This window comes from Pseudorasbora parva, chromosome 5 (genome assembly GCF_024679245.1).
Source record: "Pseudorasbora parva isolate DD20220531a chromosome 5, ASM2467924v1, whole genome shotgun sequence".
Taxonomy (NCBI): Eukaryota; Metazoa; Chordata; class Actinopteri; order Cypriniformes; family Gobionidae; genus Pseudorasbora; species Pseudorasbora parva.
The window spans coordinates 25,358,590-25,376,673 of record NC_090176.1 but is presented as its reverse complement, the minus strand read 5'-3'; the positions used below and the strand labels follow the sequence as shown (position 1 = coordinate 25,376,673).

Sequence of the window (18,084 nt, the reverse complement as noted above, 5' to 3'; positions counted from 1 at the left end):
TACGCAGTTGGAATTATTCTTACGATTGCCCAGAATGAGTCATTTCTGATTGAAAGCCCCACTTATGTATGATTGATTCATGCGACATCAGTCTGCCCTCTGCTAAATTCTCTCATTATAGGGCAGTGCTCAGCCAGCTCGCTGCAGTGACAGATGTTATTACCTTTCACCAAAAGTGGTGTCAGTTTTAGATACTGTTACCTCCGGCTTAAGCTCAGTGGAGAGGTGGTACATTCATCAGTTTTATTCAATATTTATTAATAAGAGAGCACTTTTTTATATCATTGATGACACTTCACTCCCATGTTGTCCTACCTTTTCGTCCATGTGTCTCCAAGCAGTTGTCGTGGAGACAGGACCCCCAGGAGGACCAGGATGAGAGCAGGCACAGCTGCGGGCACGGTATGGAGCAGGGCTGCACCGCAGACGGCAACTCTCCCGTGCACAGAAGCCCACTTACAGGCCTAGACACTACAAAAAGACAGACAGACAAAGACGTACAGTAATAGTGAGAAAGAATCCATATGACAGGCAAGAATTTTCTTGACAAAACATAATTCAGCTTAAGTATAAATTCTGATCTTTCATGCTAAGCACCAATTCCAGACAACAACAACAACAACAACAACAACAAAATAAATAAATTCCAAAGCCATTGTAAACCAATGTAAGTATTTAGCTTAGAGTCACAATGTAATAGAAGTAGTGACAGAACAAATTCTTCCATATTGTGGCATACATCCGGATTATGGAAAAAGAACAGAATGCACTCGGTTCTGTCCATCAATTGTTGATTAAATGAAGGCAGATTTGAATGCAAGGGTTAAGGAGTGTGACTTAAGTATGAGTCCGGCATTCCTTTCCAAATAGTTCCCAATAAGACCAGGAAGATGAAGCAAAAAAGTAAAAAGGTTTTGCATTGACGTTACGTTGCATTGATCCTCAATGTGACTTTTGTCAAAAATGTGTTCAAAAGTTTGCAAAGCTCTTGAAAGCCTTATACTTTGACTGTGTTCTGTTAACATCAGTGTGAGTCTTCTGGGTCAGGTGGAAAGCAAACACGACTGTTGATTTTCATTGATCTATATCCTCAAACAACATTGATTAAAAGGAGTCATCTTCATCTGTAAGCCTTTCGCAGCTCAGCATGTTTCAAATCCTTCCAAACACTGCTTTGACTGGCTAGTGCAGCTCCTTAAAATTAATATCAGAACAAGGTGACTCCTTTTAACTACCTCTAATCTTAGCTTTTTTACCGGCACTGTTACGCGACCAACGCAGCCCTGAAGGGTCTGCAGAGACCGTGTCAACTAGACTCTCTGTGAGGTCCTCATCGTCACGTCATCCTTAACAAACCTGTCTCCTGTGGGATAACTCGGATCTTCAATCAGATGGAACTGGACAAATATTCATATCACATAAGGGGTCACATTTATTCACATAAGGGGTCACTAACTTTATCAATTCATTTCAGTGTAACATGTTTACTGCTGAACCATACAATAAATGTGTCCTATGGTGTGGCATAAAATAGCAAAAATAAGAAAAAAAAAAAAAAAACTATTTTCATATAGTGCTATTCATTTAATATTAAATTATGAATAACATTATTTTTCCCTGTGATTCCCCCCCCCCCCCCCCCGTAAATACGAGACAAACCTTGCTATCATCCTTTCAAAACTGCAGAAAATTATACTATTTTAAGATGAGTGATGAATATTTCTGCCCTACTGCAAAACTCAACTGTTCTTTTAAGGTATTTTGAGATAAAAAACAAATCTGTGGTTGTTTTATGTGTCACACCATAGGACATTATGTCACACTAAAGGACAGAAATGGTAGTTATTGCATTAAAGAAAGTGAGGGATATTGCATTAAAGTATTTTCATTTTTTGACTTTGAATGTGGCAAAGCAAAAATTTTATTTTATTTTTTTAAATCAACAAAATGAACGGAGACAACTAGCAATTATCTTTGAAAATGTAACACCCCAAAATCTTTTTTAATGTAATTCATTTGTTTGTTAAAGCTGCTGTCCGTAACTTTTTTTGTGTTCAAGATTTACAAAAATTATATAATGAGAATGTAAAACATGAATCCATTTTCCAAAATGTGTTTTTGTCTTACCCTGAATCACTATGGTCCACTTATAAGTATTTAGATTGGGACTATTTCAGGCCAGACTGGTAGGTACCACTGCGGAGGAGCACAACAGTCCCTGCGTGATCCGCCATAGACATAAACAGAGAGAAGTAGCTCCGGCTGCAATGTTCTTCCAAGATGCATGCAGTTCTGTTTATTAACCACTAGAGTGCAAAAAAGTTACGGCTGCAGCTTTAAAGAAGAAATACAATTTCAGTTTGTTAAATTATTAACCATGTTGATCATTTACAATGATTATCGTTTTGCTGCTCATTTTGAGGCTGCTCGTTTTGAGGCATTTTTTCGATTTTACCGTATTTATTTATCGTTTTCTTAGTATCTCCTCCCTTCTGTGTGAATCTGTTCTATACTTCTGTGTCCTCGCCCTCCCATTTACGTCTTTCCCTTAATTCTTTCTGTCTCAAAAACAAAAATCACATTTTATACTTATTTTCATTTCATTCATTTTAGACTGAGTACACCCAGCCTGATCTGCCGGCGATTTGATTTCGCCTTCCAACTAAGTCTGGAAACATTTACATTAATTTCTTCTGCCTCTGTTACACTTTTGCGGGTTTCTCTATTGGTTGGTTATTCGTTATTAACACGATGACAGATAGAGAAGTGATGGATCGTTGCCTGTTAATCATGCCTCTTGTGGTGTGATTGGTTGAAGGATTATCCAATTGCGTACAGATTCTTTTGAATAATGCTCGTTTATCCTGCTACTTGTGCAGTAGAAAATAGACTCCCGGACCAATGTTCAATCTTAAATTGAGCTTGGTCTGGTGATAGCCAGACAACTTTATAACAGTAAAAAATATATATTTTTGAATTATTTAAACGATTGTGTAGTTTAACATTTTAATTCAAAAAACCTAAGTTAGGGACGTCACACCAAAGAACAACAAAACGTAATACTTTTATAGTGGTTCCAAAAAAGTTAAATAATTGAACAATTCCGAGACAAAAACTAACAATGTGCACACATCATGGCATTCTCAGGAGGCTTTAGCAACATGACCTTAAATTAGGTCCTTCAATTTATTAAAGTTGTCAATTTATTAAAGGCTACGGCGTCACACCGGAGGACTAAAACAGGCGAGAGGCGAGAGGTCTGGGAAAAAAAAAAAAAAATTGTGAATTTAATGGATTTTCATTTTTACAAACCAATATCAATTCTAAAATACCAAGAATCAGTCATCCTGTTTTCATTTGAATGAATGGAACATTATAGTGCGCCTCCAACCAATAAAGCGCAATAATCTTTGTGCTTTGTTACTACTGATATGAACCAAAATCTCTTTAAAATCAGATTTCAAATGACGTCCATTTTATTATGAAATTCAAAAACATAAATACCATTTTGGCTCTGTGGCACGAGATTGCTCTAGCTTAATACCAGTTACAGTGCGAAATAAACATGAATGAGCATCTGAAAGTGTATTAAACGATACAAGAGTACAACTTACAGAAATCCGTAAATCGCTAAATCAGTGTTTCAACTGTGGAAAGACAGTTAGTAAAACAGCTTGTAAACAATGCCATGTAACGTCACATTTACCACCAACACCCCCCCCCCCCCCCCCCAAAAAACAAAAAAACAAAACAGACCCTATCCAGTGTCCATAAACTCGTTAGTCAGCTAGAAAAATTAAGACTACAGAGGAGCGTTTTGCTAAATACATGTACCATATTACACCATATAACCTATGATAAAATCAACACGTATAGCTGAAAAGATGCACAGAAAGTTGCATATTTTTGTACAGCCATAGCACTGAACTCACTGTCAGTTAGACATTGAACCTTACCCTCTTTTCTGTGATGAGGGGTGGAGTTGTCTGGGACCTGGACGCAGTACAGCTGCCTGGTCTGAATCCCTCCACCACAGAGAATGCTAACGTTGTTAAGCCTTCTGTCCTGCTGGCTGAGGAGAGGGGCCACTTGACAGTCCCCCCAATCTGTGCTCTTCCACACATACCTGGAGAACAAAAGCACGCACCCGCTGTGGTGAAACACGCTTCTTTTGTTTTGGCCCTATAGTCTCATTATATCGTGCTGGGCTGCTCTCAAAAGTTGCAATGGATAAATGGTCACAGTGAGCTGCCGCTGAAAGATACTAATAGGCTTAGTGTCCCGTTTTCTGGTAGGAAACCATCTACTAATGAAAATGCATTGACTAAGCAAAAGTGTTATGATGCATAAAGCAGCAGTTTTAATGAAATAACAGTCTGCTGCTATTGATCAAAAACCTCATCTCATTAATTAGCTTCTTTTAATCTTTGCAATGCTTGGATGCAACAGGGGTTCAGTAAATAAATACTTGAACACAACACTCGAAAAATCCTTTAGTAAATTGTTTTAAACTTTCACATACAATAGAAATGAATCATTATTTCTGAGGCTAAAATACAAACCTAGGACAGTTTGGAAGTAAATCTCCGATGATGTTGCAGGCTTCCTTTTCTTCAAGAGCAGCGCATTCTTTGCCTAGTCCAATAGGAGTTTGCATTATGCTTCGAGTCCTGACCCGAAAACCAGGCGACATATCTGATGCCCTGCATGTCTTTGAACATGGACTCCAAATGGACCAATCAGAGGTCTCGCAGTCTCTGGGCATAATGCACGACTGGAAGGTTCCAGGGCCGTTGTCAAGGGTACAAAGACTATGAGCAAGAAAACAAATAAATTAAGAATGAGAAGCCCTGGGGAAATATATTCAAACATTCCAATGCTGCCAAATAGAACAGAAGACAGTCTCAGCCATTTAGTGTTGAAAGAAGATAGTGAGAATACAGTTTCTAAAACGAGATAAACACCATCCATTGTTCCTCTACAGCTGCTCATTGATAGGGCATAATGAAAAACCTTTATACATTTTCTAGAGACGAATTTGTGATTCAGTTAAAACAAACTTATAAACAACAGATTATGAACCCAAAGCAGCAATTTTCAGCCAACCTTTCAGTGCTTACTTTGCATAATTAATAATATGAGTAGAGTGTGGCAAGCGAAGACTAAACTGATTATTGCTCAAAAATGTTTTCATTTTTCTTAATATACTTGAGTGATTGTAAAGCAAATGGGTGCATCTGATTTTTTTGCATAGCAAGACAGTGTAATGCATGTAAAGTGAAGGATATTTAAATGGGTTATTCACCTTTGTGTCCTACGAAGTAACGTCTGCAATATGAAATATGAATAAATGCACAACAAATTGGATATCTAATTAGCGATTCATCCGTATAAGTCAACCGATTCAATTACTTGTGTACATCATAATCCATGTGTGTAGCATTCATTTTCATTTCATTTTAAATGATAATTAGACTATAATTGGAAAATTGCAGAAATTGAACTCAGGTGGGAAATATTCAAATCACTGCATTTCATTAAGCATGCACGTAGGATTTACCAATGAATATGTTAATTAGAGTGAACGCTCTGTCTCACTGTAAAATAACATTGCGGCCTCTCTCCTGTTATGCTAGAACTATAGTAGACCTGTTAGACCCCATTCTGCTCTACCAACTCTCCCATCTTTGAACTGTGAATAAAAATCAGTGTTAAACAAATGTGGAATGAAAAACCCAGAAAGAATCAAAGACAACTGGTCCAAGAACACCCACATCGCTGGACCAAGATTCACATATAAAACACACACACATACTGTGTATATATATATATATATATATATATATATATATATATATATATATATATATATATATATATATATATATATATAATGATATAGATATACTATCAGAATATAGTCTTGCTGTCAGACAAAGATTCTCTCTCAGTGGAAATAAGACTCTCAGTGGAAATAAGCACAGAGACACACGCAACACCCAAGAAATGCAAAGTTTCACTACGTCAACTCTAATTTCATAAGCTTTTGTCTTCATAACCCAATGGCGGGTGACAATGCCAAAGTGTGAAGAATGAAGATTTGTATGTCAAAGCGTAGCAGCCTCTTTTCACCTGACAGGAGAATTAACAAGGGATGATCCCCACTTTACAGTCTGTTTAAAAAGACAGCTTTTTTGCTTTATGCTCTTACAGTTATACAACTGTTTGCACTTCACATAAGGCCATAAACCACCCATATAATAGAAACATTAAAAATATTCCTAAAAATTAAAATAAGGGTCATGATTTCATAAATCAAATTTGAACTTTTGGCTTACAAGAAGTCTTTGCACAATAAAAGTATCATCAAAGTTTCAGAACCCCGAACTTCCTCGGTAATCCAAAAACAGCTTTGATTGAAACCAAGCTCAAAAATAGCATTTCCGATTTTGTCACATTACTTCATCATAGTGAGACAAAAACTGCCTCTGCAGAAAAAGATCAACGCCTACTTCTGCATCCTTTGAATCTGTAGTCCTGCCCACCGATTCACACGTCATGAAGTAGTAATTACGAGAGAGACGCAAACACAGTATTACTCCAGAAACAAAGTGATGATTTTCGCTGAGGATTAAAAGACATTTTAAAGTGACAAAGTTGTGGGAAAGCCAAGCATCAACCTTCCCCAGTTTCTGTTGAAGCGAATTCAGAAATGACTTAAACAGCAAATCATCGACTGGCCTCCAGAAGGGAGCAGAATCTCATTGAGCCCCTGGGTAAAATGGCCAAATTTACACTTTAAAAAAAACATATTTACAGTCTGGTACAAATTGTGGTTTTGGTTTGTATGCTAATTTTGGCCTTCATGACAACTGTGAGGGGGGTGAAGCAATTTTATAAATATTCGTTTACATTATATAAAGCCTTAAAGTTCTTCATAATTAAGGGCATGGTCACTTTGATTGACAGGTGGATAGCCATTTATCCGCTGTCTGTTAGTCATCACGTCACCTCAGCTCCGCCAACGCCACGCCCCTTTGCCCATTTTATGTTATCCGGACGTGACGCGCAATGACGCGCTGACAAGATGGCAATGGCCAGCTCATTTCTACTTTATGCTTCAAAATTGCTCTTCAGAATCCTATGAGTTATGTCACGGACACTATGTCCATATTTTTATGCAAACACAGCATTGTACTGCTTTCCTTTTGATCCTAATATTAAGAAAGTGTGGAAGAACGTTACTTTTTACGAAGTTTCAGTCAGATTGCGTCAGTAAGGCTGTTTCGTTTGTTTGCTTCATTTTACTGTGGATAATTTTTAAACAAAAAACAGCTTAATACAGGCTTTTCAGTGAGCCTGAAGATAAAAGGGGATGCAGTGCAACCTAGATTAGCTCCGAAAGTAAAGTCGTAACACACAAGTATGAGTAATAGTGTTTTTACCATGTGTCACTTTATTTGTGTGATACAGATTGTTTGGCATGGAATGAGTATTAATACTGTAGCGCCACAGTCAAACTGAATAGCTGTGATAGTTTGGCATTTATAGGGTTAATGCTTTGGAATATGAAATGCGGAAGAAAGAATTTAGAGAATGCTGCTTTTGTTATTGTTTTGATCCAAGGCATTCACTGTAATCCTTAATAAAAGCTCAAGTGAGCGACATGTTCAGTTTTGTCATCAGTAAGATATTACAACAAGTTTCATTTCATTTAAAACACTACACTGAATATGACAATTTATGCACTTTTCAAATGATCAAAAGTGATAAATTATATATTCGATATATTCTTCGAACATGGACTGTCTCGATGTGCAAGCCAATGGTACTAACAAGGCTTGAGGCACAGCTCTATATAGCCGCATCTGCACGCATTTGTCGGGCCAAAAGTGGTCGTGCAAGGGCGTTTTCATTGTCACTTCCAGGGCTTGATTGGGCCTCTTTGGGGCTTCCTCAGGGCCAACACTCAGGTTTTTTTGGCCCGCCGAATACCTTGGTACAAAGCAGGCCAGCTCGGCCTTGAGAAGTGGTTACAAACTGGGGTTACAAAAAGAGTTTATCTAAGTCTTTGGAGGATTTCAAATACCAGCTGACATCATTCTGCATTAACGACTTTTAAAATAATTTTAGTTCAAAACTCACTTTCAGACAGCAGTGAGTATTTGAATAACTAAATAACCGCTGTAGATTGTTAATCACTGTATAAGGCAGAAATATTTATATGCCATGCAAAAGACTATTTGCCCTAACTATTACCATAGTGAAAATGGTAAATACGACCGCTTGAGGACATAGAGGCTATTACATTTTATTTATTTTATCTGTCAATTGGTATAATATCCATACAGCTCTGCATATAAAATAAAGCAACTCGTTTTTTGGGAGCATTCTTGCTGTTTCTCTTATAGAAAATATAACTGTACTGGGACTGTCACTGGAGAGAGTGCCAAAGCTGCTAAGGTCGCATTTTAGTTGGAAAATATTTAAAAATTACCATTCTTTCTAAATGTGTGGAACTAAACAGAAACAGATGTGAATATTGGCAAACACCACTTTATTTCTGTGTGAGTGTGACTAATGTAATCTCAACAAATTAATTATAATCAATGTATCACTTAAACTGTGATAAAAAATTTTTTAATTTTAATTCTTTCAAATCTTTAAGTAAACAACAAAAATCCCAACACACGTCCGTTTTATCATGCTCGTTTGCGATGTCGCTATAGTTTCCAGCGATTTCTTTCTGATTAGTTTTCTGATAAACTTCCATTTGTTGGTGAAAAGATGGGTTTGAATGACGTTGTTCCACAGAGGCGGTTTAAGGGTGGGTTTTAGTGAAGCCCTGAGGAGCTTCTGGCCCCACAGTGGAAATGCAGCGTGGTTTTGGGCTCGGTGCTAAGGGTCCGAGGCTAAAAGATCACTGGCTCCCTGGCTCGCACTGGCCCAACAGTGGAAACGCGCCATGCATAGTAACAATAGAATAAATAATAGATTAAAATAAATGATTACACTTATTTTAAACATTCTACTACTAACTCTAAGTAACTTTGCAACTACATGTCAGCTAACTCTTATTAGAGTATTAGTAGACTGTCAGTAGACTGGTAGGTTAAGGTTAGGTGTTAGGGTTCGGGTTAGTAATAGAAGTTGAATTGTAGTTGCCAAGTTACCTATAGTCAGTATAATGTCTGTTGGGGGACCAACAAGTAAATATTTAGTAAATATTAATCAGACAGTCTACAAATACTCTAATGACAGTTGACTAAAAATAAAGTGTTACCAAATAAATATATAAATAAAAAAATAAAAACAGATATGTAATAAATAATACATCTAACTGGACAGGAATATAATGTAATAGCAACTAAATATTTTCCTAATAATGTTTTACACGTTTAATATAGGCTACGTTTTTCACATATTTTGTTTTAATCCATGAAAACACAGATGCCTTTTAAATTTTACGATGGGGTCCTCACATGATGATGTATAATATTCAAAGCCCTGTATTAATAGACATAAACTACCTTAGATAGCAAACTGCAGCAGACAGCACCACGACACAGGTAAAATAGAGCAAAGACATGAAAGTCTCCATTTGAGTCAAAACCTTTATCATGAATGCCTGCGAATCAATAGTTTGCAAAGGAGGCATCTTTAAAGTCATGTTCAAAGCCTGCCTTCGTTCCAGCATTCATTATCCTCAGTTTGTAGGAAATCCATACTCTTTGTGAGAGAAGGATGAGCTACATCTCAACGACTTCTAATTCTACCAAGTGTGAGACCAAAACGAGAATAAAGCCCAAACTACAGCGTAACAGTGATTGACCGTCATTCCAAACTCTTACTATGGATGCAGAGATTGCAGCAAGAGAGTAAATTCAATCCATTCCATCACGCCAGCGTCTGTTCTGCTCAGAGAGCCAGTTCTCCCATGCTGGTGTTGCTGCTGCCAGAGGCATGTCTCTCTGCTCACCTTGTATAGTACGGCGGCGGGAAGGAGATTAATGGAGGACTAACCGATTTAGCTAGGCCCACTTCACAGAACCGCTTCAAAAATCCAGCTGCACAGCAATTCCTTTCACACAAGCAGCAGCAGTACCTTGCTTTCAAGAGCATAATCTGGGATTTAGACCTTAAAAGGGTTTATGTTCTCAGAGGGTTTGTCTTCCAGGCATACATTGCTTGTACACAGATTATTGTAAATTGAATAGACACGGCTGATGTGTCTGCGTACGTTCAGGCTTCTTACCTCAGCATGGCGTTCTTGCCGTCGCTGCGCATGCACCGAACTTGGCGCGTCTGGTAGCCAATTTCCACGTCCAAGCCCTTGAGGCTGTGATGGTGGTGGTGGAGGTGGTGATGGTGGTGCTGGGAGCTCTGGATATGCCGTTTCACGGTGTTCCTCTCGGTATCTCCTGTGCTGAAGTCGAGCATGGTCCTTCCGCTCATCCAGAGCCCTTTGTGTTGTGGCTGCCTGCACTCGCTCCAGGGGCCGACTTTAAGGCTGTAGTGATGCTCGCTTTCCCCGACCGGACAGGGCAAAAGTTTTGCGCAAATCCTCGTTTGGGTGAGGTTAGGGCAGTTAGCACCTCCATACATCGGCGCGGCTAGCACATGCCGGGTCCGATGCTGGAGACCCGTGCCGCATGTTCGACTGCAGCCGGACCAGGAGGAGAAATCGGACACAACGCAGTCGTGAGGGCAGGGGATCAGGCAGGCCTGCTCGAGCGCCGGTCGTGGGGAGAAGAACTCGCATATCCTCTCCGTAACCGTCGTGCGGTTTGAGGTGCGCACGCAATGGACGTTCCGTCTCTGTATGCCATGTTGGGCCGTGACGCACTCCACAGTCCGCGGTTTGAGCTCATTGGACTGGAAGGGGGCTAGAACGCACAGTCCCCATTCTGACGCCTCCCATTCGAAGAGATCCTGGTGCCACTCACACACTTTAAAACACGGCCTCTGGCTCTCGGGTTTGTCTGCATGCCGGCAGTTGGAGTGGTGCGTGGTCCAGCCTTCTGAGTGGATACACCACACTGTCCTGGACTGAACCCCACCAGTTCCGCATTCTTCCCCCATACACCTGCCCCACTGACCTGGAAAAGGGGAGAGGAAAGAATAAAAAAATAGCTCTCCAACTTTTTGAGGATAATTCATTCATTCACATACATAAATATCTCAGCATTCATAACTATGAGCTTAACCCAGTGCATGCTCATAAATCATGAGGATATCTGTGATGGAACGCATCATCTGGACAGCATCGTGCTCTACTTTAAAGGATTAGAACACCCAAAAATAAAATTCGGTCATTACTTACCTTCATGTCTTTCCAAACCCATATGAATTTCTTTAAAGCACCAGTAAGATATTAACTCCATATACTTTGGTTTATTTATTACATAAAGCCATCGTATTGCATCAGACTTTTGTCATTTTTAAAGCCTGACAGACCTCAATGAACGTTCACAATGTGAGGAAAAACTACATTATAAAATCAGACATTTTACATAGTTTTAGAAAACTTTGGACTTTTATGTAAAAGTCCTTACACTTAATTTCTTTAAAAAATGTATTACTGAACACGGTCTTTTGGTAGTGTATCATATATCTGGAGAAAAACAAACAAAAAAATAACTTAAAATAAGTGCAATACCATTACAAACAATGCTAAAATATCAGCTGGGTGTTCTAACACCTAACACCCATGTATATTGTATTTTCATTGTACAGCAGATAAAGAAATAATTAAATGTTTATTTTGCAATAGTGAGCAAACACATGGAACAGATAGTGGCAATTATTGTACTGTACCACCTGTGCTTTTTGGGAGTACTTATAGTATTTTAGCTTTTTGTTTCTTTCTAAATTGATGGGCACATTAAAAGCTCATCTGTGCAAACTGAAAATAGAAGGTATAACAAAAAAGGTTACCAAAAAAATCCATTGTATCCGAAAAGCAGCACACTCAGCTACAACATCCTAAACTGCTGAATAGTATTGTAGCTCACTGGAGCACATCATTAAATCTTTTTCACGAAACACTGCCACAGGTTTACCACAACACCATGGTTTTATATTTAACTGAAGGAATTAAACGTCTCTCACGCACTTTCCTAAGCCAAAGTGTGTAAAATAGCTAATAACACGTAAACACCATCATTTCACGTTCATTCCCCTAAAGAAGCCAAGCTAATACCGACATTTAAAGGCATTTCAATGCCTCCCACAGATGCCCTCCCCTGAGTCTATAGATTGACTACACATGCACAAATGGATCAAGATTGATTTTCCCTCTGTTATTGTACCTGCGTATGAAAAAGCTTCAGGATAAAACCACAAGATTCAGTTAGTGAATGCAACTGTTGTGTTCTTTAGATTCACACTTGAAGCTGAAGTGTGTCATTTCAGCATCACAAGCGTCGCAGAATGAAATTGCAAAAATAAGTGCCGTTTACAAACTGATAGTTTCGCCCCAAATACACACTATTGGTTAAGTCTATGTTGCTGTATTTGACTGGTCATCATAGCCAGGGGAATCAACCTACAAATGGCTTATTTGTAGTTTTATCTGCATATTAAGTGGGTTAAACACAAAACAAATGATAGGCCAAACATCACCTTTAAATTCAGAAGGCAAACATTATATTGCACACAGACCGCAGATGAATAAACTTCTCAGTCTGCAGACACTCTCAACCTCAGAATCATATTCATAGACATTAGAGTGTGAACTACAGCTTGTGGGGCTTTCCAGAAACGAGCAGGCACAGACTCAACATGGTTGTTTGTAACGCTGAACACCCATTTCAGAGTGAAGGATCAAGAGTGGAGCAAATATCTACAATTCAGACACTACAATCCCACTTTATGTGGTGAGAGAGGTTTATATGTCCTCAGACCTGCAAACTCAGGAGAGGTGAAAAAGTGACATGTTTACAAACTTGTATTGTTGTTGGAAGGGTCTGGGGACATCCTCCAGAGGAGAATTTAGTTTTGTGATTTTTACATGTAAACAAAGCATTCTGGTGCACTCTGGAAAATTTGCTTCAAAAAAACAAACAAAAAACACACACAATTTTTACAATTGGATTGGATTTACAAACGTGTGATTTGTTTAACAGTCACATGGCTAATTTCCACATAGAAAAAAATCTCTCTCAACTAATGCTGTACTACAGAGAACCCCAGTTGGTACGTAATTATATTATTAAAGGTTAAAATGACCTTATGTGTAGTCTACTTACATTTAAATTACACAAAACGATAGTCTTTTTTTTAAAATATATGAAAACATTTACGATTCCCACCCGATTCTTGTAAGAAAAAAAAAAAAAAACCCTCTTTGGATCTACACGATTCACATGAATGAGATATTTTGATTCAAAATGGTATAATAGACATACCGAAATCTTTGTCATTCAGGAATGAGATTGCTTGGATGTCTGAATCGAGATTACAATCTTTTAATGATTAATCATGCAGCTCTAGCTTCACATGAAGCAGAATTACAGCAGAATTAACCCAAGCTAGCATATCCGAACAATATATGGTGTTCCGGAAAGAATCAGCAAGCTTGAATGAATCACTTCAGCGATTGATTCACCTATTCACTCAAAGACTGAATAAAACAGCATTTTTGAACAAATCGGTTGAGTGAATGTTCAATACGATTTTGTTTAAATCCTGAATGAATCACTGTTTTGAACAAATCGGTTGAACAATTTATTAAATGATTCCCTCATAAACTGTCACTTGTAATCAAATATTGGAGTACCAATAACTTGTGGGAAGAGTCAATGAAAAGCTCTTCCCCCACCACTATTGGATACTGAAGTCCAGCTGGACAAAAAAAAAACACAAGCAGAGTGATACAAAGACTTAAAAGTCACAGTATATACTGTATGTATCAAGTAGCAACCTCCAGCAGTTTCTCTTGAAGCCAATACGGAAGTGATTTAAACTGCAATTCCTCGACTGGCCACTAGGGCTCCAGAAGGGATTGCACCAAACAATCTCCCGACAGAAGGGAGCAGAATCGTATTGAGTCCCATGTTAAAATGGCCAAATTTAAAGCAGAAAAAAACATATTTACAGTCTGGTACAAATTGTGATTTTGGTCTACATGGCTAATTTTGCCCTTTTTGACAACTGTGAGGGGGGTGCATTTTTTTATAACCCATTTGTTTACATTATATAAAGCCTTAAAGTTCTGCATAATTAAGGGTGTGGTCACTTTGATTGACAGGTGGATAGCCATTTATCCGTTGTCTGTTGCGTCACCTCAGCTCCTCCCACGTCCTGCTCTTTGCCCATTTTCTGTTATCCGTGCTTGAAGCGCAATGATGTGCTAACAAGATGGCAATGGCCAGCTCGTATATACTTTACACTTCAAACTGCACTTCAGAATACAATGGCTGATGTCACGGACACTACGTCCATATTTTATCAGTCTATGGTATGCATATGTAATATGAAAATGGTTCAGACAATGTCTGGATCAAAAGTCGGACTACGCCTAACTAATGATTTGGGCTAAGGCGTTCAGTTTGCAGAACTGACATGAAATATCCTTAACATGTGTACACACACACAGCTGCTGATTGTTTGATGATCCAGCCAGCTCATAAAATCTGTGAATCACTGATCCCTAACAAGCCACTCTCAATCCACTGCACCTGGTCAGCACAAGGTGTTTCCGCACCCCAGCCTCATCCCAGCCAGTGCGGCTGTTCCAGCACCAGCTGCGCTGCGCGGGTGATTTATAGCAGCGTGATTCAGAGTGATTACACTGACAGAGCAGCAGCAAACACAACAAACCGTTCCTTTCCAGAGATCTACACCTCCAGGGTTGGATAATCACACAGTCCATCAATGGCCAGGCCCTTCTCATCCCACTGCCCCTCTTTTGGATTCACCTACACCCAGTGGCATCGCCCCATTCATTACAGCTTTTGTAACAACATCAAGGCATCAGAACGGAGCTTGACACATCAGGAGACCTATTCATTTCACTCACAGCCTGATTGCACACAAATGTGATGATTGTTTTTATTATTACAAGTAAAAAAAATATACCACTTACATGCTAAAATAATAATTTACTCCGAAATGTTACATTCAAGAAGTTATTTAAAGGTGCTGTGTGTAAGTTTTCGATGGTATTAAAGCATAAAAATACCATACCTTAATTCCTCAAATAAAAGCCTGTAGTCAATTAAATGCCGGCCCTCTGATAGTGGCCGGGGCGTGGTCAGCACGAACAAATAAAGGCCGGTCTCAAATTAAGGCCGGGGAAAATGTGTGGATAATCTCCTAAATGTCTTTCATTTAATGCGCATTCAAGTTGATCGTAATGTACAGTAGGGTTGTTCCCGACATCACGATGGAGCGCAACTATCCTGATGCCAAGCGCCACCGTTGCGAGTCTTGAAAGTGGGAAACACACTAATCCTGGTCTCTTCTATAGTTAACCTAAGCACTTTGCAGGGATTGCTCTGTAAATTAAATTGAGTGATAAAAATAACTGATGCATATATGCCATTTTAAATAGGCTACTGTAGTCTATGAGAGATGAGACGTCTGTGAAAATACTGTGTCAGGCAGGCTACACATATTGATCTTCACAATAATAGCCTCTTGTCTTTTTATATGTATTATGCTGCAGTTAAAATATGTTATTTTGTACAAGAAAACAGCATAGGCTTCAAAATAATGTTGTTGAAATATTGTAAAGTGGTCATATGAACTAGGCTACACGAACGACCGTTTAAAAAACAATATGCAAAATCAAAATGAAATATATCCATAATTGATTGAGAAAAGTGCACGCAACCTATTGGAAGCACGGATAAGTACCCTAATTAGTTGGGTCAGAAAAATAGCGAAATTATAGTTTTTAAGTATAAAAAATATGTAAAGCGACAGGCTATTAAAATAAAAAGTGCTTAAAAGTGCTCAACTCCTCTTAAGTGGAAGGAGTCTTCCCTCACGTGCAACCAATATAGAAAGCAGTTGGTTTAGAAAAATAATGAAATATAATAATGAATAATAATAATTTTCCTCATGTGCAACCTATATAGAAATTAAGTGCAGAATAAACATTTTACCTTTTTCAAACTGACTCAATTGTGGCTACCGATTAGGCTAATTCTGACCCAAATTGCTCTGTCTGGCTGTTGTAAATGGTGATATTTTTGCAAATATTTCTTAATAAAAAAACCGACAATCTAAAAAAGTTTAAAAAAAGTCAAAAACTGTTTAAGATGACGAGTGAGTTTGACAGAAACTATTACTTGAGATACTGAATTGTCTTTATTGTCATTGCACATTAATCTACACCAAAATGTGTTATGCAGCTCCTATAAAAAATGTATTTTCAACAGTTTTAGATCTTTTGGTTGTGTTGTCAGTTTAGCCCAAATGTTTGTACATTTATTCATTTGGCAGACACTTTTATCCAAAGTGACTTACATTTGAGGCTTGATTTTATTGCATGTTTATATAAACTCCGTTCACTATGCCTTGCGTTTTATTACTAAAATAAACAGAGAAGTTTGAAAAATTTCCATCAATATGCAAATTATTGTGCAACTTGAAATTAACTGTTAAGCGAGGAACTAAATTATTCATGACTATATCTCCATGCTGAATCCTGTCGTGTTTAATTTATTCAGTCTAGCGAGTGCTTAATTATTGAATTCGTATATAAGGCACCTCATGTGGTTATAAACTTGTAGTCAATCCATCTTTTACTGCTCTTAATTTCATCCAGGTGTCTGTTTGGACTGATGAGAAACATTGATGAGTGATGTTTAATTACTTAATAATTGTGTGGAGTTCAGTCAGCTGCAGAGCAACACAAACACAAACATCTCAGGCTCTTTCAGCCAGATGGAGCTACAGATAACACTCCAGATGTTTGGAGGTGAGGTGCATGCAAGAATTGTTAACGGTAACATCTCTTAAATTGCACCCCCCCTCCCCCCGCCCCCCCATCCACACCCCTACCAGGTCTGTCAGTAAGTTCAAGTACAAAGTGCGGAAATGTTAACTCCGGTGTAAACGTACGTTCACAAAGTCAGCAGCAGTCTCCTGTCTGAGTGACAGCTTGTGATTTTAATGCAACCTCGCAGTGCTAAAATCACATCCAGAGAAAGCTTGTGCCCAGTTCACGTGATTTAAGCAAAAATATTACAATTAATCTGTTAGTGTGCTTAAGTGTTTCATTCACTGTCTCTTAACCATGAATAAATCATTTGCAATTAGCAAAAAATGAATGAAATGCTTTATCAGAGCATTAAAATAATATCTGATTTTAGAACTTAATTAGATGGAACCTAAAATATCATACATATTAATAATAAAGACTTAAAAAGTACATACTATACAGTAACACATAGCTGTGCCACATTTGTAGCTACCATCCATCACTTGAATTCAAAATATGTCCATTACTAAAGGCATGCTGGCATCACATAACACGAGGCTAAAACCGTGTCTACAACGGACGTGTGTGGTGCAATGCAATGCGACAAAATACAATATAATCCATTATATTCAGTGATGTTGTCCGCACTGGATTGGGATATGACACAAAACGACAATAAACTGATGCTTCATTCTATTTATTACGTACCGACCAACCGGCAACCTCCCCCAGTTTCTGTTGAAGCCAATACGGAAGTTAAACTGCAATTCCTCGGCTGACCACTAGGGACAGGCTCCAGAAGGGAGCAGAATCTCATTGAGCCCCATGTTAAAATGCCCAACTTTACAGCAGAAAAAAAAACATGTTTACAGACAGGTAGAAATGTTTATACGGCAATTTTTTTTCCCTTTATGACTACTGTGAGGGGGGTGATTTTTTTTATAACTCATTCGTTTACATAATGTAAAGCCTTAAAGTTCTGCATAATTAAGGATGTGGTCACTTTGATTGACAGGTGATAGCCATTTATCTGCCGTCTCTTAGTCATCAGGTCACATCAGCGCCGCCCACGTCCCGCCTTTTTGCCCATTTTCTGTTATCCGGGCTTGACGCGCAATGACGCGCTGCAAAGATGACAGCAGCCCGCTCGT

The 18,084-nt window shown here is 38.5% G+C and overlaps 1 protein-coding gene across 4 annotated transcripts in view; it reads right to left on the bottom strand.

The window, feature by feature from the left end:
- Window positions 1–18,084, bottom strand: part of thsd7ba (thrombospondin, type I, domain containing 7Ba) — a 385,534-nt gene that overhangs the window by 128,979 nt on the left and 238,471 nt on the right. For all 4 annotated transcript variants that reach the window (XM_067443589.1, XM_067443591.1, XM_067443588.1 and 1 more), the window contains 4 exons: window positions 10,256–11,099; window positions 4,563–4,811; window positions 3,957–4,126; window positions 316–471 (listed from right to left, as the gene is read on the bottom strand). In XM_067443589.1, coding sequence (XP_067299690.1) covers window positions 316–471; window positions 3,957–4,126; window positions 4,563–4,811; window positions 10,256–11,099 — 1,419 coding nt within the window. The remainder of the gene's footprint in view (window positions 1–315; window positions 472–3,956; window positions 4,127–4,562; window positions 4,812–10,255; window positions 11,100–18,084) is intronic.